Raw genomic sequence first — 24655 nt, 5'->3', positions numbered from 1 at the left:
CCATAGTATTGGTGGGGATTTAGGGAAACATCCTTTCATATGTTGCCGGTCAGAGTGTAAACTGGAATTACCTCTTTGGAGGGCAATTTGGCAAGATCCATCAAAATTTAAAAAGGCATCTTACCTATGACCCAGAACGTCAGCTGCCAAATATTTATTCAAGGGATACACATGTCCAAACACATAGTGCAAGGATATTCACTGCAGCATTATTTTAATATCAAAAGGCTGGAATGAACTTAAATGTCTATTCATAAGGATCTGGTTAAAATAACATAAGGGCATCAACTACATGAATGCAAAGAACGATAGAGGAAGTTATACATGTAGTGGGTGGAACAGTCTCCGTGGTAAATGGAGTGAAACAAGCCAGGGACAGAAATGTGTGGAGTACGCCACTGTTGGGGTAAAAAGGGAGAGGACTATGGGTGCTTCTACTTACAAGTGTGCAGAAGCGTAAGTAAATATACACACACACGCACACATAAATAGCTCTGGAAAGTCGCAAAATACTGATGATAGAGGTTGCCTTTTTTGAGGGAATTATTCAAGGACTGGGAGACTTGAAAACGATTAAAAAAAAATTCGTTGCGAACATAGTACTTAAAAAAACTCACTTCTGTAATGCGTCAACCCTTATTCTTTCGCTAACTTTTACTCTTTGTGGGACTGACATGTTAAAAATATGCCCTAACCTCCGCTTTGAAGGCAAGGGTGGGGCTGGGAAGGAGGACCTTTTATTTCCTCGGGGAGTGACGCCAATAAAACGTATGAATAGATCCAGCCCAACCTCGTGCTCCGTGACTCGAGGGCTTGCCCCTCCTTCCCCCAGCCCCCTCCCCCACGGTGCCCTCGGATTTTGCCGTCTGGCGGCTGGAGTCCCTGCTTCCTCCTTAGAGGGCAGCAGCGAAGCGTCTCGGGAACGCATGCGCCCCAATTTGCGCCCGGGGAATTAAAGCGAGAGAAGAAAAGCCCCAACAAAACCCGCGCCCTAAACAAAACCCAAGTGGAGAAAAGCGCGCGGCCCTGCAGCCCCGGCGCCGTGAAGGCGCCTCCCGCCTTGCCCGCGTCCCCGGCCGCAGCGTGATGCGCACGGACCGGCCCGCGACGCCCCGGCCACCACTGTCCCCGCACCTGGACGCCGGTCCGGTGGCCGCGCCGCAGCCGCGCTCGCTCGCCGCCGCCGCGGCTTCCTCGGAGTTGTCCGGCGCCGGCGGGGCACCTCGCTCTCCATGGGGCTGAGGGCCTGGCTGAGGACCGTGTGCTGCTGCTGCTGCCCGTGCAGGTGCCTGGAGGAGCCCGCCGTGCCCGAGAAGGAGCCCCTGGTCAGGTGGGTGCGCTCCCCGGCCGCGATCTGGGGCTCCCTGGCCGCTGCCGGGCGCCGCGGAGTGCGGGTACTGTCGTGCTCGTCGGAGCTGGGGACGTGCGCTTGCTTTAAGGTCACACCGAGGCGCAGACTAAGCCCTTGGGTTCCTTACAGGAGATCCTGCTCCTTGGGTTTGTTCCTAGGGTAAAATGTTTGCCTGAAAGCATAGATCCTCGGAGGCATCTGGGACCCAAGTGGAAGCCTGTGGAGAACGGCAAGAATTCGGGTGCAGTGCCCCCCGCAGAGAAGCATGGGAGAGAAGTTTGCATAGGGGTCCGATTAAATACAACTGTGACTGCCTATTTCTGTTTCAGTGAAATGGGCAACTGTGAATTTCTGTTTTACCCAGGAAAAAAGTTGGATACGTTGTCATTCAGTTTTATTACTGAAAGAAGACAATCGCAGTGACTGAGTGCGAGGAAATATTTTTCACATTAAAAAAAAGTACATATTTTTCTCAAGGGACAGCTTATTCACTGGGACGTTGATTCATTACAGATTAAGCTATGAAGTGTGAGGAAATTTAATGCACATTAGCGATGTGCTAAGTGGCTTTGTGAAGGCACCATCCAACACAGCTTTGTTCAGGGCTGTGATTGTAAGCAATTATTTTATACCTTGACTCTGATGAAATTAAGGTTTCACTAGGGCATGACTTGGAGGTAGATATGATAGAAACAAAATATTTAAAATGAAATTAGGAAATAGTAGATGAGGCAGAACTCCAGGGTTGGGTAAGCAAACGTGGAAGCCAGTGTTTGTTATGAAGTATGCAACTAATGTGATAAAGCTTTCACAACTTTTTTTTTTTTTTTTGGCTGTGTTGGGTCTTCAGGGCTTTCTTTAGTTGCCACGAGGCTGCTCTTCGTTGCGGTGCGCGGGCTTCTCATTGCGATGGCTTCTCTTGTTGCAAAGCGTGGGCTCCAGGCACGCGGGCTCAGTAGTTGTGGTGCAAGCTCAGTAGTTGTGGCACACGGGCTTAGTTGCTCCGTGGCACGTGGGATCTTCCTGGACCAGGGCTCGAACCCGTGTCCCCTGCATTGGCAGGTGGATTCTTAACCACTGCACCACCAGGGAAGTCCCTCACAACTTTTTTAAAGCATGATTTACCTTTTCTTACTCTTTCGAGTCCAAACACTTTACCTTGATTTTTGAGATCTTACATAACCCCTCCCCTCCTGTCCACTATTATTTTCTGATACATTACACACTGTACACTCCTTGATTTAATCAGACAGGCATCTTTACTGCTCTAGGAACAATCCAACCTTCTTATTCCCTCCCAGCTTGCTTCAAGTAGTGACCTTTATTCTTTCTGCCCCTTCCTAAATGCTAGTTCTCAAGGTCTCCTCAAGCAGTCTTCTTTGATTTTTTTTTGCCCTTATTCATCTTTCTCTCCTATAACATAGGGTTTAGAACTTGCCATCTGCCCCTCACTGTTTAGTGAGCACACATGTATGTAAACATGTCGTGTTTGTATTTTATGTATAAAGTCATACACACAATACCCAATGTTTTTGTTTGCTCTTGCAATGGTGTTCCCACTTAGATTATTAGATTGTTGTGGGCAGGGAGAAACCCAGTAATCTACCACGAGTCTTAAAAGTAGTGGGTAACTATCTGGAATTTCATGCTTGGGTTTTACAGTCAACTTACCAATATTCATAGTAACATGAAATACAGCTCTCAGCTTGGTCTCATTCTCAGAGCCTTGGGTCTTTCCAATACTCTTTCCGGAATTGCTATTTAAAATGATAGTTTTGGTTGTTTTAAAACCTCAACCCTCCCTTGCCTTGGTTTACACTGTAAGTCAGTGAATTTTGCAAGTGATTTTAAGAAGACAGAGTCAGTTGGAGTAGAATAGCTTAGTGCTCATGAATCAGATTGGCTGGGGTTAAGTTCCAACTGGGTGACCTGGCACAAGTTATGAAACTTTCTTTGTGCCTTAATTTCCTCATCTGTAAAATGGGGATGGTAATACCTCAAAGGGATGAAGTGAGAAACAAAATGAGCTAATCCATGTGAAGTGCTCAGTATAGTGCCTGACACATAGTAAACAGTCAATGAATTTTAGTTATTATTAAGTATCATTGCGATTCTTCTGAGCATATGCATATGAGTGGACTGGTCTTTTGTGGTTTAGTGTCATTCTGGCATCATTTCAATATAATATTCGGGAAGAGCAGCCTATTAATGGGTGTGTGGAGCAGTGACGTGTGTGTGTGTGTGTGTGTGTGTGTGTGTACCTGCATGTTCTTTCCTGCCCAAGTCATTGGAAGGTCTAGTTTGAAATTTTTTTTAAGTGTGAAGTTCAGTGCTTTTTAATACATTCACAAAGCTGTGCAATCATAACCACTATCTAACTCAGAACATTTTCATCAGTCCAAAGAGAAACACTATATCCACTGGCAGTCACTTGCTGCCCTCCCCTCCCTGCCCACTCACCCCCATCCCCCAACTCCCCGCAGTCAACCACTAATCTACCTTCTGTTTTTAGAGATTTGACTATTCTGGATGTTTTGTACAAATGGAATCATTCATTATGTGACCTTTTACATCTGACTTCTTTCACTTAGCGTAAGGTTTTCGAGTTTCATCCATGTTGTAGGGTGTATCCGCATTTCATTCTTTTTTTGTCATTGGATAATATTCCATTGTATGGATATATTACATTTTATTTATCAATTGTCCCTCCGTGACTGCATGCTCCCCCCACCCCGTCCCCCGCATAGGTGAGCTCTAAATTGAATCTGTGTTTGACCTTCTTAACTTTATATAAATGGTGCGTACTGTATGTTGTTTTTTTTTTTTTACATACAGTCTGTCATTTAATTGTTACTATGAGCAAATGAGATAGGTGTTATTTATCCCCATTTTATAGATAAAGAACTCAGGGCTTAGAGTTCAGATAATTAATTCAAAGTCACAACTGATAAGTCGGAGAGCCAGAATTTGAATCCATGTCTGTGTGACTTCAGAGTCCATGCCTTGCATTGCAGAAAATTCAGAAAACTACCAGTGTCCAACATTAACTGATAATATTTATATATTAGACACTGGTGGATATCACTAGCCTTAGCTCCTGCCCATTGTGGCCCCTTCCTCCTGCCCTTCTTCCGTGTCCTTCGTTAGTATAATTCTTCTACCTGGTTGTAGGAGCAACCTGGCCCTGAGAGCCAAGCCCGGGGGGAGTTCGGAGACCCGAGTCCTCGCCCCACCTATTAACGGGCTGTGGAATTTTGGGGAACTCTCTTAGCTTCCTTGAACCTTAATTTCTTCTGTCCAATGGAGAGATCCAACTTTAAGATACAGCCTTGAAGGGCCGTTGCAGGCTTGATGCAGACTGTCCTCTTTCTGTGGACCTGTGTCAGCTGAAATTCTATTTGACATGGAATACAGGGGCAGTGAGGCTGTCTGTAGACGTAGGAAGGAGCCTGAAGGCCCAGGACGTGCGAATCATGACTGTTTGTCAAACTCTTTAGCTGCCAAGGTTTGCTTCACCAGCAAATAGGTGAGTAGTCATTTCTAACGCCAGGAAGCTTAGCACAAGTCTGGGCCTGGAGAAATGACCCATGGCCTGACATGGGCTTGACACCAGGCTTCGGCCACAAAGAAAGCCAAAGGTTTCATTCGATCTCACCTTCACCCCAATTTTAGGACTGAGTCATATAACGTTCATCCTGTCCATCATCTATGTAAGGTTTGAGGTTCTGAACGCCATTCTTCCCTGCCCTGACTATATTCCTAAAGTAGAGAAAATAGTGATCAATATGACAACAAAATATCATTATGCTCTGAGGACAGGCTAATTATGCATATGGATTGTTTTGGAATGTCTAGATTATTGCTTATTTGCCTGTAAAATAGTGAGTGACCTTTTGGCTCAAGGTTTCATGTTACTAATTAAAAGAAACATTGGGGTATGTGTTATTAGGTTCTAGGGCTGCTGCAACAGATCACCACAAATTTGGTAGCTTAAAAACAACAGAAGTGTATTCTTTCAGTTCTGGAAGCAAGAAATCTGAAATCAGGGGATTGGCAGGGCCATGTTCCCTCCGAAGACTCTCGGGAGAATCCTTCCTTACTGATTCTAGCTTTGGGTGGCTCCTGGTGTCCTTGGCTTGTGGCAGCACAACTCCAGTCCTTACCTCCGTCGTCCTCCATGTTTCTGTCCTCCTCTTGGTCTCAAATCTCCTTTACTTTTCTCTTATAAGGATACCAGCCGTTGGATTTAGGGTCCACCCTAAACCCAGGATGATCTCGTATCAAGATGCTTAACTAACTATTGATACATCTGTAAAGCCTCTATTTCCAAATAAGGTCACATTCATAGGAACTGGGGATTAGGACTGAAAGATGTCTTTTGGGGGGACACTAGTCAACCACTGCAGGGTACTTTTGGGAAAATGTTTGAGCTCAAAGCATTGGTTTTTATTTCACTTTTGTAGCAGAGCTTTCTTCCATCAGTGATGAAAGCATTCTCTTGTCTTATAAAAATCCACACCTAAGCATGAGTTGTGCCCCTTGAATTTATGTGATTCTGGAGGCACAACTGCAGTCACCTTTAAGCAGAGAGACGCCCAAATCCTCTGTCCACTAGAAAGTCTATCACCAGATGCCATCCAGTATGGACATCAGAGGCCTGGAGAAGTCTAAAATGAAAAGAAGTGCAGTGTCAATGTCACTCGCTAAAGCATCTTCCACGAGGCTTACTTGGAACTTTTCAGGGAAGTCTAATTCTTACTCTCTGATTTATTGGCTATTAATAACTGATAAGCATCACATGTCCAGTTGTTCAAAAGCAGAAGAAGAAAGGGAAAGAATGAGCAAACCATGGTTGAGTTTTTATTCGTGGCTCTCTCTTCAGCTGCCTAAGTGAACCTAACAATCTTCCAAATCTGTTTTGCTCCCTGCTCCTCTCAATGCCCACCTGCAGCTTCCATTCCTAATAACAGAATTTATGCACACATTTGTGGGCAGTGAACGGAGAACAGATGTCAGTGTTTTATTTTTCTACAGTGCCTGGAATTCCCATTAGGGGAAAAGAAAATAAACCCTCAGTTTGCTCTTGATGGTTGTTTTATGCCCATAAAGAGGGGCTGTTCAGAGGAGGAACTGATCGGGGCCTGTGAGTGTCGGCAACAGAATTGAATTTTCCTGATGATAAAGAAATGGTTCAGTCGGGACTTCCCTGGCGGTCCACTGGTTAAGACTCCGCGCTTCCACTGCAGGGGGCGCAGGTTCGATCCCTGGACCCCTGGTCTGGGAACTAAGATCCCACATGCCGTGCGTGCAGCCAAAAAAAAAAAAAAGAAATGGTTCCGCGTGAGTCATACTGCTCCAGCATGTTGAAGAGGGCGAGAGATTGAAGTTGTGATGTGCGCCTTCCCATCAAGCTCTGCTGATCCTTTTTTTTTTTTAACATCTTTATTGGAGTATAATTGCTTTACATTGTTCTGTTAGTTGCTGCTGTATAACAAAGTGAATCAGATATTCGTATACATATATCCCCATATCCCCTCCCTCTTGCATCTCCCTCCCACCCTCCCTATCCCACCCCTCTAGGTGGTCACAAAACACCAAGCAGATCTCCTTGTGCTATGCGGCTGCTTCCCACTATCTATTTTACATTGAGTGGTGTGTATAAGTCCATGCCACTCTCTCACCTCGTCCCAGCTTACCCTTCCCCCTCCCTGTGCCCTCAAGTCCATTCTCTATGTCTGCATCTTTATTCCTGTCCTGCCCCTAGGTTCTTCAGAACCTTTTTTTTTTTTTAAGACTCCATATATATGTGTTAGCATACGGTATTTGTTTTTCTCTTTCTGACTTACTTCACTCTGTATGACAGACTCTAGGTCCATCCACCTCACTACAAATAACTCAATTTTGTTTCTTTTTATGGCTGAGTAATATTCCATTGTATATATGTGCCACATCACCTTTATCCATTCATCTGTCAGTGGACACTTAGGTTGCTTCCATGTCCTGGCTATTGTAAATAGTGCTGCAATGAATATTGTGGTACATGACTCTTTTTGAATTATGGTTTTCTCAGGGTATATGCCCAGTAGTGGGATTGCCGGGTCATATGGTAGTTCTATTTTTAGTTTTTTAAGGAACCTCCATACTGTTCTCCATAGTGGCTGTATCATTTACATTCCTACCAACAGTGCAATGACTTTTCTCCACACCCTTTTCTCCACTCCCTTTTCTCCACACCCTCTCCAGCAATGACTAGATTTTTTGATGATGGCCATTCTGACCGGTGTGAGGTGATACCTCATTGTAGTTTTGATTTGCATATCTCTGATGATTAGTGATGTTGAGCATCCTTTCATGTGTTTATTGGCAATCTGTTTATCTTCTTTGGAGAAATGTCTATTTAGATCTTCTGCCCATTTTTAGATTGGGTTGTTTTTTTGATATTGAGCTGCATGAGCTGCTTGTATATTTTGGAGATTAATCCTTTGTCAGTTGCTTCATTTGCAAATATTTTCTCCCATTCTGAGGGTTGTCTTTTCGTCTTGTTTATGGTCTCCTTTGCTGTGCAAAAGCTTTGAAGTTTCATTAGGTCCCATTTGTTTATTTTTGTTTATATTTCCATTTCTTTAGGAGGTGAGTCAAAAAGGATCTTGCTGTGATTTATGTCATAGAGTGTTCTGCCTATGTTTTCCTCTAAGAGTTTTATAGTGTCTGGTCTTATATTTAGGTCTTTAATCCATTTTGAGTTTATTTTTGTGTATGGTGTTAGGGAGTGTTCTAATTTCATTCTTTTACATGTAGCTGTCCAGTTTTCCCAGCACCACTTATTGAAGAGGCTGTCTTTTCTCCATTGTATATTCTTGCCTCCTTTATCAAAGATAATGTGACCATATGTGTGTGTGTTTATCTCTGGGCTTTCTATCCTGTTCCGTTCATCTATATTTCTGTTTTTGTGCCAGTACCATACTGTCTTGATTACTGTAGCTTTGTAGTATAGTCTGAAGTCCTGGAGCCTGATTCCTCAGGCTCTGTTTTTCTTTCTCAAGACTGCTTTGGCTATTTGGGGTCTTTTGTGTTTCCATACAAATTGTGAAATTTTTTGTTCTAGTTCTGTGAAAAATGCCATTGGTAGTTTGATAGGGATTGCATTGAATCTGTAGATTGCTTTGTGTAGTGTAGTCATTTTCACAATGTTGATTCTTCCTATCCAAGAACATGGTATATCTCTCCATCTGTTGGTATCATCTTTAATTTCTTTCATCAGTGTCTCATAGTTTTCTGCATACAGGTCTTTTGTCTCCTTAGGTAGGTTTATTCCTAGGTATTTTATTCTTTTTGTTGCAAAAATGGTAAATGGGAGTGTTTCCTTAATTTCTCTTTCAGATTTTTCATCATTAGTGTATAGGAATGCAAGAGATTTCTGTGCATTAATTTTGTATCCTACTACTTTACCAAATTCATTGATTAGCTCTAGTAGTTTTCTGGTAGCATCTTTAGGATTCTTTATGTATAGTATCATGTCATCTGCAAACAATGACAGTTTTACTTTTCCGATCTGGATTCTTTTTCTTTCTTTTTCGTCTCTGATTGCTGTGGCTAAAACTTCCAAAACTATGTTGAATCATAGTGGTGAGAGTGGGCAACCTTTTCTTGTTCCTGATCTTAGTGGAAATGGTTTCAGTTTTTCACCTTTGAGAATGATGTTTGCTGTGGGTTTGTCATATATGACCTTTATTATGTTGAGGTAAGCTCCCTCTATGCCTACTTTCTGCAGAGTTTTTATCATAAATGGGTGTTGAATTTTGTCAAAAGCTTTTTCTGCATCTGTTGAGATGATCATATGGTTTTTATCCTTCTATTTGTTAATATGGTGTATCACATTGATTGATTGGCATATACTGAAGAATCCTTGCATTCCTGGGATAAACCCCACTTGATCATGGTGTATGATCCTTCTAATGTGCTGTTGGATTCTGTTTGCTAGTATTTTGTTGAGGATTTTTGCATCTTTGTTCATCAGTGATATTGGTCTGTAGTTTTCTTTTTTTGTGACATCTTTGTCTGGTTTTGGTATCAGGGTGATGGTGGCCTCATAGAATGAGTTTGGGAGTGTTCCTCCCTCTGCTATATTTTGGAAGAGTTTGAGAAGGATAGGTGTTAGCTCTTCTCTAAATGTTTGATGGAATTAGCCTGTGAAGCCATCTGGTCCTGGGCTTTTGTTTGTTGGAAGATTTTTAATCACAGTTTCAATTTCAGTGCTTGTGGTTGGTCTGTTTGTATCTTCTATTTCTTCCTGGTTCAGTCTTGGAAGGTTGTGCTTTTCTAAGAATTTGTCCATTTCTTCTAGGTTGTCCATTTTATTGGCATATAGTTGCTTGTAGTAATCCCTCATGATCCTTTGTATTTCTGCAGTGTCAGTTGTTACTTCTCCCTTTTCATTTCTAATTCTATTGATTTGAGTGTTCTCTCTTTTTTTCTTGATGAGTTTGGCTAATGGTTTATCAATTTTGTTTATCTTCTCAAAGAACCAGCTTTTAGTTTTATTGATCTTTGCTATCATTTCCTTCATTTCTTTTTCATTTATTTCTGATCTGATCTTTATGATTTCTTTCCTTCTGCTTACTTTGGGGTTTTTTTGTTCTTCTTTCTCTAAGTGCTTTAGGTGTAAGGTTAGGTTGTTTATTTGAGATGTTTCTTGTTTCTTGAGGTAGGATTGTGCTGTAAACTTCCCTCTTAGAACTGCTTTTGCTGCATCCCATAGGTTTTGGATCATCATGTTTTCATTGTCATTTGTTTCTAGGTATTTTTTGATTTCCTCTTTGATTTCTTCAGTGATCTCTTGGTTATTTAGTAGTGTATTGTTTAGCCTCCATGTGTTTGCAGTTTTTACAGTTTGTTTCCTGTAATTGATATCTAGTCTCATAGCATTGTAGTTGGAAAAGATACTTGATACAATTTCAATTTTCTTAAATTTCCTTATTTATTTTCTTTTTTTTTTTTTTTTTTTTTTTGGACACAAATGATAACATTTTATTATAGAAAAAGCATCCCAAATGTAGGATTTCGTAAACACTGGTAGGTGAACAAGTGCAACTTTAAAAGTAAATACAAAGTAAAGAGGCAAAACCTACAAGCATTTTGCCTTTAAGAGAAAAGGTAATGTTCTCCTGCAGAGGTGACCCCACCCAGAGCACGGAGGTGGCCCCATCTCGCATAAAGGCATCAGGTTTGCTCTCTGAACTGTGCCCAGTCTAACAATTTCAAAATGACGGCAAGAAGTGGCATTGAATAAATCACTAACTGATTCTTAACTTTCTATTGACTATTACTCGATAAAGGCTCCCCATCACACTTTGACAATTTAAAGCCTGTGCTCTGATTGTTTTTACTTAACAGAAGGACCTGCTGGAACACTATCCATCCTTTCTGGGCTTATGCCACAGTATTTTCATAGACCTGTATACATTAGGTTCACACGGAATTTAGTTCAAAATAATACTGGCTATTGCATATCATGCAATAAATCCAGCTACTTTCTAGCTTCCTTACCTTTTTCTTACTGTCATTCTTTTAATACCTTTTCTCCACTTTGGAGAAACCAATAAGTAAGCTCATCAGACACATTTTAACACTGTCTCCTTGCCTGCTCCCAATTCCTTAATGGCAAATGTTTCCTAATCAACAATACATGATATGATGCAGACACAAACTCAGATCCTAAACCTCAAATTCAGGTTTATCTTGGCCTGCTAAGATAGATACCTCTGAATAAGACAGTCTGGGTAAAAACATTTTCTTATGAAAATGTTTCTGTATAACAGCCTGGCTTACTTATTTAGGCACTTAGGGAAAAAACACCAAACCTGAGTTTCACCTTTTTAATTAGAAATACCTGTTGCCCAGCTGGCCAGTAAATGACTCTGAAGGGAATGACTGCAACCCAGCTCTTGTTCCTGCGAGAACTGCGAGGTCCTGCCACCACGGGATGTCCTGGCCCTGGGAACAGAGCAGCTGTGGCTGAAAGGAGCCACCACATTACAGTGATGCTGCGCTCCAGGCTGGAAGGGCGTGGGGTACAGAAGAAATGTCCTCTCCACCAGAGGGAACCTGTGGGCCCAGTTTTTCCCTCCGTCACCACCATCTGGCAACACTGGCAGATTTACCTCCACAGATTTCCAGCTCACTCGAACCCTAAGGGTTGGGGCCGAAAGCACGTTAACCCAGTTTTGGGGGAGAAAAAGACCTAGTTTTGGAAAGCCGGAGGAAATTCATCATTTACGTAGAACAAAGTGTTAAGTACATGCCACACTTTCATACCTAGCTTTTTACCTAAGCAATGACTAATAAGTTTTAGAGTGTTAGCTGAGACATGTCTACCCTTAAATGTTATATTAAGCTATAAAACAGAAATTATACATACTTATTATAGTCTACACAAAAGTTAAATTTACTTTGTGATGGCATGGAAGTCAACCACAAAGTGTAAAGGAAGCACCATTAAACAATTATCCTGGCTGGTCGTGGGTATAAATGTAGTACCAGTAAGGTCAAAGCCAAACCTGACCTCAAACAGCCAATTCTTTTCACAGGAATAAAACTACCCCTGGCTACAAAATAACGTTAACCCTAAACATTAACCCTGGCCATCAGCCTTACAAATGGATGCCAATGATAATCAGAATAACTCTGTAGCTGGGGGATGGCTCGGTTTAACCCCTTACTACTAATTTTTCTGAATAAGGAACAGAGCATTGATGTCCCCTGTGACACTGGCCCTGGTCACATGCACAGAGAATACACGCCTTAAGAACACTCTTGTTCTTCAAGCCTGGAAAGAGTAGCTGTCAACACCCAATCTGACTTTACCTTTGGAGAATTCTGACTAGGGCGGTCATAAAATAGCATCAAGTAGCTTGCCCTACAGTATCCTGTGGAAACGGAATTTAAGAAAACCAGTCCTGTTCTCAGAGAACTTGAAGGAAACTGTGTGTCTCTTTGTACATGCTCAGGGTAGGTGACTGGAAGGCCAACCTCTACCATAAAATGGGAAAGATCTCAAGACACATCTGACTCTAGAATCTAAATTTAGCTCTACTGTTAACAGCCATGGAGACCTCAGGGTAGGTGGTACAGTACCGAGAGGAGTGATCTGGGTCGTCACACCACGTACTGTTAACCCAGAGCTGACAGATCAATCAAAATGACTAGGCCTAATTTCCCTTCAACTCATTCTTCCTTTGGAGATGACATTAATATGGTTTTCTTACCCAGTGTGAGCAGCTGATAGGCTATTTCAAAAATTAAAATATCCTGATACCTAAAAATATTCCATAGTATGAAAAGAATATACTACGAAAAACCCTGCACTAAGACAAAGTCTAGGCAGGTGACATTTTCCCACCCACATTCACCCCCAGTCCTACCCACCGAGCTCTTATTAGTCTTTCTACTGAGAAACTGAGCACTTCTGAGAAATCACTGCCCTCATCTTGAAAGCCTTTTAAGCCATATCTAAGGTCTCCTAGCCACACCCACAGCAACATGCTGGTCAAGGGTGAAGACCTATGGCTTCACACCAGATTCCAAGCCAGGATAATCAAAGTGTGAATTTCACTCCAAATGAATAATCAATTTGTTTAGGGTCAAAAACCTTGAAGCTAAAAAGGTTTCATGAACATTGTTATACATTATCCTTCCTGTCAAAGAATCTGTGAGGTTTTGGATTGTTCATTGCAATAATGAAAAAAACAAAAAAAAAAAAACCGAACTGAGGCTCCTAAGAATTTCCTTTTGGACATTTTGAATGAGAGCCTATTTCTTCCCAGATGCAACCTCGGCACAGAGGCCACCAGGATGGTATCTTCACTAACCTCTAATGGGCATCCAATTAGTGCCTGCTTGTAGAAGATAGAGATTGTCTCCTTCTAAGTTTGGTCCCTTTGCTGCTAAGTAATTTGCCTAGTATAAAACCAAATAAAACAAACAAAAGCCAAGAACAGAGTGTAAAGGATGAGAACTGCTTTGCTGAATATGAGGCAATAGGAGTCTTCACCTCCTTTCCTGCTTTTGCAGTTACACAAAGACTCGGTGAACAGCACCAGACCCAAAATTTTCAAGTTACCAGGGCTGCTGCAAAGCTGGTAGCTTAATTACCAGCAAGTGCTTTTTCATCTCCTGCCGGAGGCACAGACTTACTGAAAAGGACACACATTAATTATGGTCGAAAAGGAAAGGATGGGGGAGAAGCATGTCTCCTACTTAGTGTGAGACAAACCATGGGGAAGATTGGCTATGGGCATCCCAGACAGAGAAAAGGCCGGCAGAGGGGCCCACAGCTGCCCCTAATCCTGAAAGTCGTTAGAAGCCATCTGAGAAAGTGGGGCGTTTAGCCGGTCAAGTTCATCCACTTGGGGCGGGTGGTGCATTAATATCTCTTGGTCCTCCAAGACATCTTCTCCAGCAGCTACCAGATTAGTGAGGGATTTGCTTCGAACACACTGGAAATCCACATGGCGACTCTTTCCTTCTTCTTTTTCCCATGACATCTGGATAAAGGGGCGCTGCACGTAATTATAGATCACTTCAGACCGGCCACCAGGTCTCCTCTTAATTTTTTCTTTACAGGTAGGATAACCTTCAATTCCAATGCGAATGTTTTTCAGGCCCCGTTCCTTTAACACTGTTTTAGCGACATCCCGATTCTCAATATATTTGAAAAATCTATAGAGCTTAGAGCTATAAAGAATTTGGGAATACTCCTCCCCCATGGGTGGGGGGTGGTCTTCGTCCCAGTCCACAGAATCCTCATCCGTCAGCACGACGATGTGGCATTCTCGCTCCCCTTTCTTGGCACAGCCCACCATGATGGGCAGGATCAGCTCTTCGAGGTAGTGATCAAACTGCTTGTGAGCGCCGTCATTAGACAGTTCATGCAGTAAAGCACTCAGATCTTGACATCGGATAGTGTTGAAGTCAAAGTTAATGCAGAGATAATCGCACGTATCTCTAAGGTCTGGGATAGAGATGCCATCAGGACAATTGATGATACCAGTTTTGTAATAATCCAGCACCGTTCGAAATACAGTTGCACTGATTCCTTCGGCAATCTCATACTCGCCCTTCTCATTGGGCCGTGTGAAGTTGTACTCTCTTCCTGGTCCAAACATCCTTCCCAACATGGTATCTGGATGAGCAGTGAAAATTTGTGGATTGACAACAAAACGTGTGCCATCTACGAGAAGTGTCACTTTCTCTGGTGCCTGAGAATGAACGTTACTGCCAAAGCCCACAGTGCTGTTTCCAAATCGTTCTGGAGCGATGAAGGGTTCATGGTTCCGTTTATTCCCAATTTGGAAGCAAGAGCCTTTGATGTCTTCAGGAAGTGGCATCATGTGAGGGAACTGAAGATTTGCTGGCTGAGAGGCAGAGTCAAGTGGAAAGTCATCATTCCTGGGACCTAGAGGATAAGTAAGATTTTGAAGACCAGAAGAAGCCAGGCTATTTGCTTCTTTTTCTTGGGCTGCAGCTGAGGCTTCATCCATCAGGCAGCTGGCCTCCTGCCGCAATAACCTGTCACTCTCAGTGCCACGGTGAACATTCATCCTTGGACTGTGTATCCTGAACTGTCTGCTTGATCAGGGAGAAATCCATGGTTCATTTCTGTAACCATCCCCCAATTGAATCTTGGTCCTCAGAACAGATCTGAAGCTCCCTGCCGCGCTCTCGCACTCGGGGTCCGAATCCGCCCGGGAGGCGCGCGCACACGGCGCCGCGAGCAGCCGCCGCTGGGACCGCCCGGTCCGCAGCGGCGCGCGCCCCCCAGCCCCAGCCCCGGCCCCGGCCCGCGCGGCCACGCGGCTCCTTATTTATTTTCATTTAGGTTGATCCGTCCATTGGTGAAAGTGGGGTGTTAAAGTCCCCTAATATTATTGTGTTACTATCGATTTCCCCTTTTATGGCTGTTAGCCTTTGCCTTATGTATTGAGGTGCTCCTATGTTGGATACATAAATATTTACAATTGTTATATCTTCCTCTTGCATTGATCCCTTGATCATTATGTAGTGTCCTTCTTTGTCTCTTGTAATAGTCTTTATTTTAAAGTCTGTTTGTCTGATATGAGAATTGCTACTTCAGCTTTCTTTTGATTTCCATTTCCATAGAATATCTTTTCCCATCCCCTCACTTTCAGTCTGTATGTGTCCCTAGGTCTGAAGTGGGTCTCTTGTAGACAGCATATATACAGGTCTTGTTTTTGTATCCATTCAGCCAGTCTGTGTCTTTTGGTTGGAGCATTTAATCCATTTACATTTAAGGTAATTATCAATATGTATGTTTCTATTACCATTTTCTTAATTGTTATGGGGTTTTTTTGGTAGGTCTTTTCCTTCTCTTGTGTTTCCTGCCTAGAGCAGTTCCTTTAGCATTTGTTGTAAAGCTGGTTTGGTTATGCTGAATTCTCTTAGCTTTTGCTTGTCTGTAAAGGTTTTAATTTCTACGTCAAATCTGAATGAGATCCTTGCTGGGTAGAGTAATCTTGGTTGTAGGTTTTTACCTTTCATCACTTTAAATAGGTCCTGCCACTCCCTTCTGGCTTGCAGATTTTATGCTGAAAGATCAGCTCTTAACCTTATGGGGATTCCCTTGTATGTTATTTGTCGCTTTTCCCTTGCTGCTTTTTTTTTTTTTAATTTTTTATTTATTTATTTTATTTATTTATGGCTGTGTTGGGTCTTCGTTTCTGTGCGAGGGCTTTCTCTAGTTGCGGCAAGTGGGGGCCACTCTTCATCGCGGTGCGCGGGCCTCTCACTATCGCGGCCTCTCTTGTTGCAGAGCACAGGCTCCAGACGCGCAGGCTCAGTAATTGTGGCTCACAGGCCCAGTTGCTCCACGGCATGTGGGATCTTCCCAGACCGGGGCTCGAACCCGTGTCCCCTGCATTGGCAGGCAGACTCTCAACCACTGCGCCACCAGGGAAGCCCTCCCTTGCTGCTTTTAATATTTTTTCTTTGTATTTAATTTTTGATAGTTCGATTAACATGTGTCTTGTCATGTTTCTTCTTGGATTTATCCTGTATGGGACTCTCTGCTCTTCCTGGACTTGATTGACTATTTCCTTTCCCATATTAGGGAAGTTTTCAACTATAATCTCTTCAAATATTTTGTCAGAGCCTTTCTATTTCTCTTCTGCTTCTGGGACCCCTATAATTGGAATGTTGGTGTGTTTAATGTTGTCCCAGAGGTCTCTGAGACTGTCCTCAGTTCTTTTCATTTCTTTTTCTTTATTCTGCTCTGCAGTAGTTATTTCCACTATTTTATCTTCCAGGTCACTTATCCGTTTTTCTGCCTCAGTTATTCTGCTATTGATTCCTTCTACAGAATTTTTAATTTCATTTATTATGTTGCTCATCATTGTTTGTTTGCTCTTTAGTTTTTCTAGGTCCTTATTAAATGTTTCTTGTATTTTCTCCATTCTATTTCCAAGATTTGGGATCATCTTTACTATCATTACTCTGAATTCTTTTTCAGGTAGACTGCCTATTTCCTCTTCATTTGTTTGGTCTGGTGGATTTTTACCTTGCTCCTTCATCTGCTGTGTGTTTCTCTGTCTTCTCATTTTGCTCAACTTACTGTGTTTGGGGTCTCCTTTTCACAGGCTGCAGGTTCGTAGTTCCCGTTGTTTTTGGTGTCTGACCCCAGTGGGTAAGGTTGGTTCAGTGGCTTGTGTAGGCTTCCTGGAGGGGGCTGGTGCCTGTGTTCTGGTGGATGAGGCTGGATCTTCTCTTTGTGGTGGGCAGGACCGCGTCCGTTGGTGGTGTGTTTTGGGGTGTCTGTGAACTTAGTATGATTTTAGGCAGCCTCTCTGCTAATGGGTGAGGTTGTGTTCCTGTCTTGCTAGTTGTTTGGCATGGGGTGTCCAGCACTGGACCTTGCTGGTCGTTGAGTGGAGCTGGGTCTTAGCGTTGAGATGGAGATTTCTGGGAGAGCTCTCGCCGATTGATATTACGTCAGGCCAGGAGGTCTCTGGTGGTCCAATGTCCTGAACTCAGCTCTCCCACTCAGAGGCTCAGGCCTGACACCCGGCCAGAGCACCGAGACCCTTATTAGCTGAAATGCCAAACAGAATGTCTTTATGGAAAAGTCTCTGCTGATCCTTTATAGGTTGTCTGTAGCACTTACGCCATACCAGTCATTGTCATAAGTGCTTTATATCTATTAATTAAATCCTCGACATAACCCTATGAGGTATGGTCAGTTCTTGTGAGTCATAGTAGTTACATCCTATGGTCACCGCGAATACTGAAATAAAGAATCATGGCTCCAAGGGGAAAATCCAGGGTTAGGTTCCTGAGAGCCGGTTCATCAACTGGTCAGTATGTAACCTTGTTTTATGTGTGTTTCCGCTTAAAGACACCTTATTAAATATATATTGTTGATTCATTAACATTGAACTGACAGCCAATAGCTCTATAATTCATGCCTCAATGAAGCTTATCTAACACATGTTTTTTAGCACTTCAGCACTATGCTTGGGAGCTAAACAACAAAATCACCAACAAAAAGCACAAAAATGCAAAAAAACGTGGCACTAATAGACCACAAAAAGGACACTTGTTCCCAGTACAAGAATGGAAACATGAGAACCTGTGCCTCGGATACTGCAAAAGCACCACGAGTATTGATTTGGGGATCACAGATACATTTTAGTGAGTGGGCCAGTTTGCAAATACGGAATCTGGGAATAGTGAGGCTGGATTGTAATTACATCTGTAGTCCCTACTTGACAGCAGAAGAAACTGAGGCCCAAGAACTTCAGTAGCTTGCTCAGGGGCACTCACGGCCGAGCTGGAATTCAAGTCCTATTCTACTTCAGTTCCACAGAAAGAGTAGAGCCCTCCTAGGGTGCAGGGAGGTGTGTATCTAGTTGCTTATGTGGTGTGTTCTAGACATGGTGTTTGAAGTCTGAGACCTGCCCTGAATTGTTATAGCTTGGGGTCCAGAGACACTGGCTTATTTTTCTGTCTTAAGGCTGTGAAGCCAGGGGCCAGTGGGAAAGAAGGGTGGTGGCTTGAACACATTTAAGAGGTGATCACCACCAACTCTAGGACAGTAATCTTTCGCATGTCTAGACTCTTTCATCTCACCATGTGGACTCACATGACCTCCAATTTAAAAAATGTTGGCTAATGTGCTAGTGTCAGTGGGATCTCTCAGACTGGGGCCCAGATGGCCTGACTCTTTTCCCGTAATCTGCTGTTGGGTTACCTGAGCTGATGCAACTCACTCACCCAGGTCTTTCTGCACTGCCCACAGTTACAAGGCCCGTAGTCCTGGGCCAGGCAGTGACTCTTAGGAAGTGACTGCAGAGGCACCAAGGATTCCTGTTGCAGGAAGGTGCTCCTGGCTGGAAGAATCCACTCCAAGAGTTGTACTTTAACTTTCTTGAAAGACAGAGGAGAGAGGGGGGAGGGTCCTGCATGCTGTTCCCAGAAACTGGGCCTCAGGCCAAGAAGTAGGAGGTACACGCTTTACCAAGAAGTCAGCCACTCAGAATTCATTGGAGGATGACTTTTAAAGATTTACTTCCCAGGCAACCCCCAGCATCCTTCTTCCCTTTTTGTGAGTTCTGTTGTGTTAGTCAGTCTTGGTGACATTGGAAGTTCCTGAGAAGATATTTCTTTCTCGTACATATCCTTTGATCTAGGTTTCCTGGAACTTTTTATTCCCTAGATATCTTGAAGTGATCTTGCCACTACACCTTTGTTTAAAAAGCAAATTCTGCTTAAATGTTGGGTAAAATAGCTTGTTATGTTGGCAGTGGAAGTCCTTTTCAGTCTGGTTAATACATGTTTGTTTTGTGCCAATAATATACTGTGCACTCTATTCTTTGGTGTCTTTTTTACGAAATAATTTTGGTGAGACAGTATGTATCTAAAGAACCCCTGTACTCCCTGGAAAGGAATAAGAGTTTACTGAATTGTCTCTCACTTATTTTTTGTCCTTAACTTTTAAAGTTTTGTGTTTGTATATCAGAGACTAAAAACATACAAACATATGTACAGTGTAAAGAACAACTATAAAGTGGATATTCCTGTAACCACCGCCCAAGGCAAGAGATAGCTATCAGTGGTCCCACATCTCTCACCCCTGATTGTATCTAGACTTTTGTGATAGTCATCTCCTTGCTTTTCTTTATAGCTTTACCACCTATGTATGCACCTTAAAAATGTTCTTTAGTTTTACCTGCTTTTAAACTTTACATACATAGGATCAGACTGTGTATGTTCTCGCCATCCAAGTTGGTGCATGTAGTTGGTGGTTCTCACTGCTTTACAGTATATTTCCTTTGGTTCACCCATTCTTCTGTTGGTGGACTTTTGGGTGGTTTCCAGTTTGGGGCTATTATGCATGGTTTCGATTTTAAAGTCAGCACATAAGGGGAAATTGTTCATCCTTTAGCCATACTGGCCTTCTCCTGGGTCCTTAAATACACCAAGCACGTGCTGTCTCAGAGCCCTCCCTGCCTAGAATGTTCTTTCTCCACTTACCTGTCTGGGAAACTCCCTCACTTGATTTAGGTCTCTGCTCAAAGTCATTTTATCAGAAAATTCTTCCCTGACCATCCTCTTTAAAACAGTACTCTTTGCCCTCGCTCTGTCCCTTAGTCACCGTGTATTCCTTCAGAGCCCTGATCACCACCAGACATAAACATATGTGCTTACTGTCTGCTTCCTCTGGAAGACTCTAAGCCCCACCTTCATGAATTTAAGCAGCTCAAGCATGTTAAGAACTTGTCTGGAGAGTGGATTCCAGCCTCATTTCTACCATTCAGAGCCCTGTGAAGTTGGGAAATTGCAGTTCATTCATTCAGCAAATTGAGCATCTACTAAGCGCCAGGTCCTATTCTAAGTACTCCGGATACATCACTGAGCAAAAGAGATACAGATCCTGTCCTCAGGGGGCTTTTATTGTAGTGTGTTTGTGTAGGGGGGGTGGCACAATAAACAGTAAACATAATAAGTAAATTAGAGGATAAATAAGTCCAGTTGTCCCTCAGTATCTGCAGGGGATTCATCCCCCCCACCTCCCCCAACCCAGGGATCCAGAACTCATGGATGTGGAGGTAGAGCAGGGGCAGGGGAGCATGCTTGCTATTTTAAATAGGTTGGTCTGAGTAGGCCTCATCGAGGAGGGGATGTTTAAATGGCAATTTGAAGGAGGGGAGGGAGTGAGGCATATGGATTTGTGGGAGAAAATATTACAGGTAGAAGAAGCAGCCAGTGCAAGGGCCCTGAAATGGCAGCGTGACTGGTGGGTTCAGGGAACCGCGAAGAGGCCAGAGTGGCTGGTGTGTCACGAGGGGATTATAGACCATTGTATGACCTTGGCTTATATTCTAAGTCAAATGGGAGTCACTGGAGGGTTTTGAGGGAGGGGGGTGACATGATCTGATTTATATATTAAAAGGATCCCTTTGATTGTGTTAAGAACTGAGAATTGGTGGAGGCAATGGTAGAAAGAGGTAGATCAGTGAAAAAAAATTCCAGGAATTCTTTTGCAAGACAGAGGTGCCTTGGCTTGGGAAGGGGTAGTGGTAGAGGTGGGTATTTGTTTAATGTATTGTTAATAGGATTTTCTGCTGGATTAGATGTTGGGGATGAGAGAACCAAGGATGACTTGAAGGATTTGGGCCTGAGCTATCGGAAGGTTGGATTTCCCATCATCTGGGTGGGGAGGCTGCTGGTGGGGAGGTTTGGAGGGAAGGTCAGGGGCTTGGTCCACCATGTTGAGCTTGAGCTGTCTACTAGCCATCCATATGGAGATGGGAAGAAGGCAGGTAGATGCAGGAGTCTGGGATTTGGGGGCGAGGTCTGAGCTGGGGCTACAGGTATGGGTTTGAGAATCTTCCTCAAGAGGATGGTATTTAAAACCATGAGACTGGTATGACATGACCGGGAGTGAATATAAACAGGAAGGAGACCAAGGGCTGAGTCTAATCTTCCTGAGCCCCAGCATTTCCTCAGCTGGGAGACATAAAAATCATGTTGCCCCTTCCTATTTCACAGACTTCTTGTCAGGACCATCTTCAAGGCTTTAAAGCACTTAAAGCAATGAATGAAAGGTGTGATCACACGGTGCTCTGTTTCAGCCTTGGGATGAGAAGGCATGAAGGGTAGGAACATGTAAGGGAGCGGGGCCCAGAAAAGTACCCAGAGTTTTTCTTCCTGTACTTTGAGAAGGTTGATATCTCTGGTGTTGAAGGAAGTCATGAGCCTTGGTAGTTAAACAATGAGAAAAGCTCCAGAATCTATGGACCGATGTTTAGACTTGGGGTTAAATAATGTTTAGACATTGAATTAACTTGGTCAGAGTATCTGTCTTGGAAGCAGTGAAGGAAGGAAGGAAAGAACAAGGGAGGGAGGGAGGAAGGAAGGGAGAGAGGGAAGGAGGAAAGGAAGGAGGGAGGAAAGGAGGGAGAGAGAGGAGGCAGAGAATAGAGGAGGGAGGGAGGGAGTAAAAGAAGGAGAGGGTAAGGACCTTCGCTTCTCCTGCTCCTTCACCAGGAAGTCACCACAGAAGGAGGAAGGGAAAAGTCTGGAAGCCAGGGGCAAAGAGGCAGGCCAGTTCCTAGTGGGGAATCAGATAGGAGGCCTTAGGTAGTCAAGTGGATCACACTAAACAGCCTTTTGGAGTCTGTTTTTTGAGACCTTTGTTTGCTGTTTACTGGAGATGTTCTCTCTTCACAGTCAGAGCTTCATTCAGTCTTGGACCAGTGAGGGCTGACGCCCAGCCTGTCTGTGGGGAGAGCAGTAAAGTCACCGGAACCACTGGCCTCAGCAGCCGGCCTGTGTGTGCGTGTTTTGTGGGGCTTTCCAGAAGCTTTCACACACGGTCCTTTGCTGGTAGTGAGGACTCACGGGAAACCCTTGTGAGCAGCTGTAATGCTGAGTGACACTTAGCATGCAATCCCCGGGCACGGAGTCCAGTGTTTCTAAGCCTGGAGTCTCCTTTTAGCCCTAGATGGTATTGAAAGAAAAGATTCCCAAGTGATTTGGTTCAGCGCCCTAGGTGGGATTGGGGATGGAACCTGAGACTTTGCTCATCCTACCTTTTGGGAGTAAAAGCAGCCTCTGCTTCGCTTGTGTGTAACTTCAGAGCCACTTCTCAAATGCCCGAGGTTAATAAAATATTTATCATCAGCAGATGGTGGCCGGGGGCAAAAGAGCCACTCTCACTTTCCTCAGAACCTTTTAGAGGTCGTTATATGGGGGAGGGAGGGAAAGTGAAGCTCCGATTCAGTGCCCTCTTCCCCGCCTCTGTCCTCCTGGGGCTTCTGGCTCAGACCCCAGGGCCTTTGCATGGAGCTCTCCTTACACAGGTCCCACAGTCCTTCACAGTTTCAGGAGCACAGAGGTTCCCAAGCTGCTTCTTTAGTTGTTTACTTTAGGCCTTTCTTTGCTCTGGTCTCTTCATCCTAAAGGTTCAAAATAGAGACACACATGTAGAGAACAAACGTATGGACACCAATGGGGGAAAGCAGGGTTGGGGGGGCAGTGATGGTGGTGGGATGAATTGGGAGATTGGGATTGACATATATACACCAATATGTATAAAATAGATAACTAGTAAGAACCTGCTGTATAAAATAAATAAATAAAATAAAATTCAAAAAAAAAGAAAAAAAACCCAACAAAGTGGATGCTGCCTTGACTGGATGGTGGGGCAGGAAGAAAGGAATGGGGACCAGGGATCCCAGGAGCCAGGCTGGTCTGACAGGTCCTTCCCTCATTCACTTTCACCTTGACCGGTGTTTTGGTGAAATTATTAATGATTTATTTATTTAGCAATGAACCCCACCATGTCTGTGCCCCCAAAGGAACCTGACTTGTAACTCTTTTTTTTTTTTTTTTTTTAAATGGGAATTATTTATTTATTCATTTTTGGCTGTGTTGGGTCTTCGTTTCTGTGCGAGGGCTTTCTCTAGTTGCGGCGAGCGGGGGCCACTCTTCATCGCGGTGCGCAGGCCTTTCACTATCGCGGCCTCTCTTGTTGCGGAGCACAGGCTCCAGACGCGCAGGCTCAGTAGTTGTGGCTCACGGGCCCAGTCGCTCCGCGGCATGTGGGATCCTCCCAGACCAGGGCTCGAACCCGTGTGCCCTGCATTGGCAGGCAGATTCTCAACCACTGCGCCACCAGGGAAGCCCTGTGACTTGTAACTCTAACGGATGAGAAGAAGGTGGTGGGAGCGAGGTGCAGGGGAGGTAGGCAGCCAAGCGGAGTAGGGGCCGCACTGCAGAGGAGAGCAGCCTAGACCCCGAGCTTGAGAGCATCGCCCTGGGTGAGAGTCATTGCTCACCCAGGGGCAGAAGCCCTTGGTTCTCTTCCCTGTTTTATATCGTCCCCTGGGGGCGGGCGGATTAGCGACTAGGCAGAGTCCTAGGCTCACGGGACGTCAGGGGAGCACTGCTTCTAATTAGGGGGAGCTGGAGAGGCACTACCTGTCTGGAGACATCCACACAGGCCCGATGCTGACCTGCCTACAGGGATTGTAAGTTAAGGCTGAGAGGCGACTGTTTGACATTGGCTGGAGTCACACGTGTATGGGGGTGGTGGGGGGAGAAGAAAAAGAGAAGACAGATTGATTGATTGATTGATGATTGATTGGTTGTGAGAGGGTAGGAGCAACTGACCAGGGAGGCAGCTGTCTTCTCAAAGCATGCAAAGAAACTGTGGGTTATCAAGCAGATAGGGACTAGCTGATTCTTTGTCAAATGTTGTCTATGACTGATTATTCAGGTGGGTACCGGCCAACTTCCTGCTCTAGGGAAGTTTTACTGAGCTATGTCTGGGATTTCCTTTAGCACGTTGGGATCACTGCTCAGTTTGTTCCATTTAAGTATTGGATACTTAATACTTTTAAAGCAGCTGCTCTGTGCCCACCCCCGCCAGGTGGTGTGGGATGTGAAAGAAATACTGGGTACAATCCCTGCCCTAGAGGAACGTATCAACTTGATGAAGAGACAAGACTCTTACAAATGAAACAAACTTAGGGAAAAATAAAAGACCAGTTTTGGAACGTACTCGAGTTTTAGGACCCAGGAGGGACGTGTGCTGTGGTGTCAGCAGCGGGTGGCTGCAGCTCCTGGTGAAAGCTGTGCCCCCGGGGTCTGGATGCCTTGAGGAGAAGCCCCAGGGGAATTTGCCAGGGGGAAACGCTTCACACATGTATTCGTTAGCTTCACACATGTATTCGTTATCTGAGCCGCTGTGTTTGTGGGTGTGTCCCCATCACAGCACTTGGATTCAGT

The 24655-nt window shown here is 44.0% G+C and overlaps 2 protein-coding genes across 2 annotated transcripts in view; one reads left to right on the top strand and one right to left on the bottom strand.

The window, feature by feature from the left end:
• The first annotated feature begins 905 nt into the window (after nucleotides 1-905).
• MREG (melanoregulin) overlaps nucleotides 906-24655 on the top strand; it is a 70888-nt gene continuing 47138 nt past the window's right edge. The window contains exon 1 of the mRNA XM_057551280.1: nucleotides 906-1330. Within this exon, the coding sequence (XP_057407263.1) occupies nucleotides 1233-1330 (98 nt within the window). The 5' untranslated portion in view covers nucleotides 906-1232. The remainder of the gene's footprint in view (nucleotides 1331-24655) is intronic.
• Nucleotides 10363-15201, bottom strand: LOC130708690 (BTB/POZ domain-containing protein KCTD20-like). Its single transcript, XM_057551279.1, has one exon. The coding sequence runs from the start codon at nucleotides 14947-14949 to the stop codon at nucleotides 13690-13692; it is 1260 nt and encodes a 419-aa protein (XP_057407262.1). The 5' UTR covers nucleotides 14950-15201; the 3' UTR covers nucleotides 10363-13689.

Source organism: Balaenoptera acutorostrata, chromosome 8 (assembly GCF_949987535.1).
Source record: "Balaenoptera acutorostrata chromosome 8, mBalAcu1.1, whole genome shotgun sequence".
NCBI lineage: Eukaryota > Metazoa > Chordata > Mammalia > Artiodactyla > Balaenopteridae > Balaenoptera > Balaenoptera acutorostrata.
Note: the sequence above shows the minus strand (reverse complement) of the source record. Positions and strands in the feature narration are given on the sequence as shown.

Coding starts and splice junctions, on each gene's coding strand:
- LOC130708690 (XM_057551279.1), bottom strand. CDS start 14,949: ATGAATGTTCACCGTGGCACTGAGAGTGACAGGTTATTGCGGCAGGAG.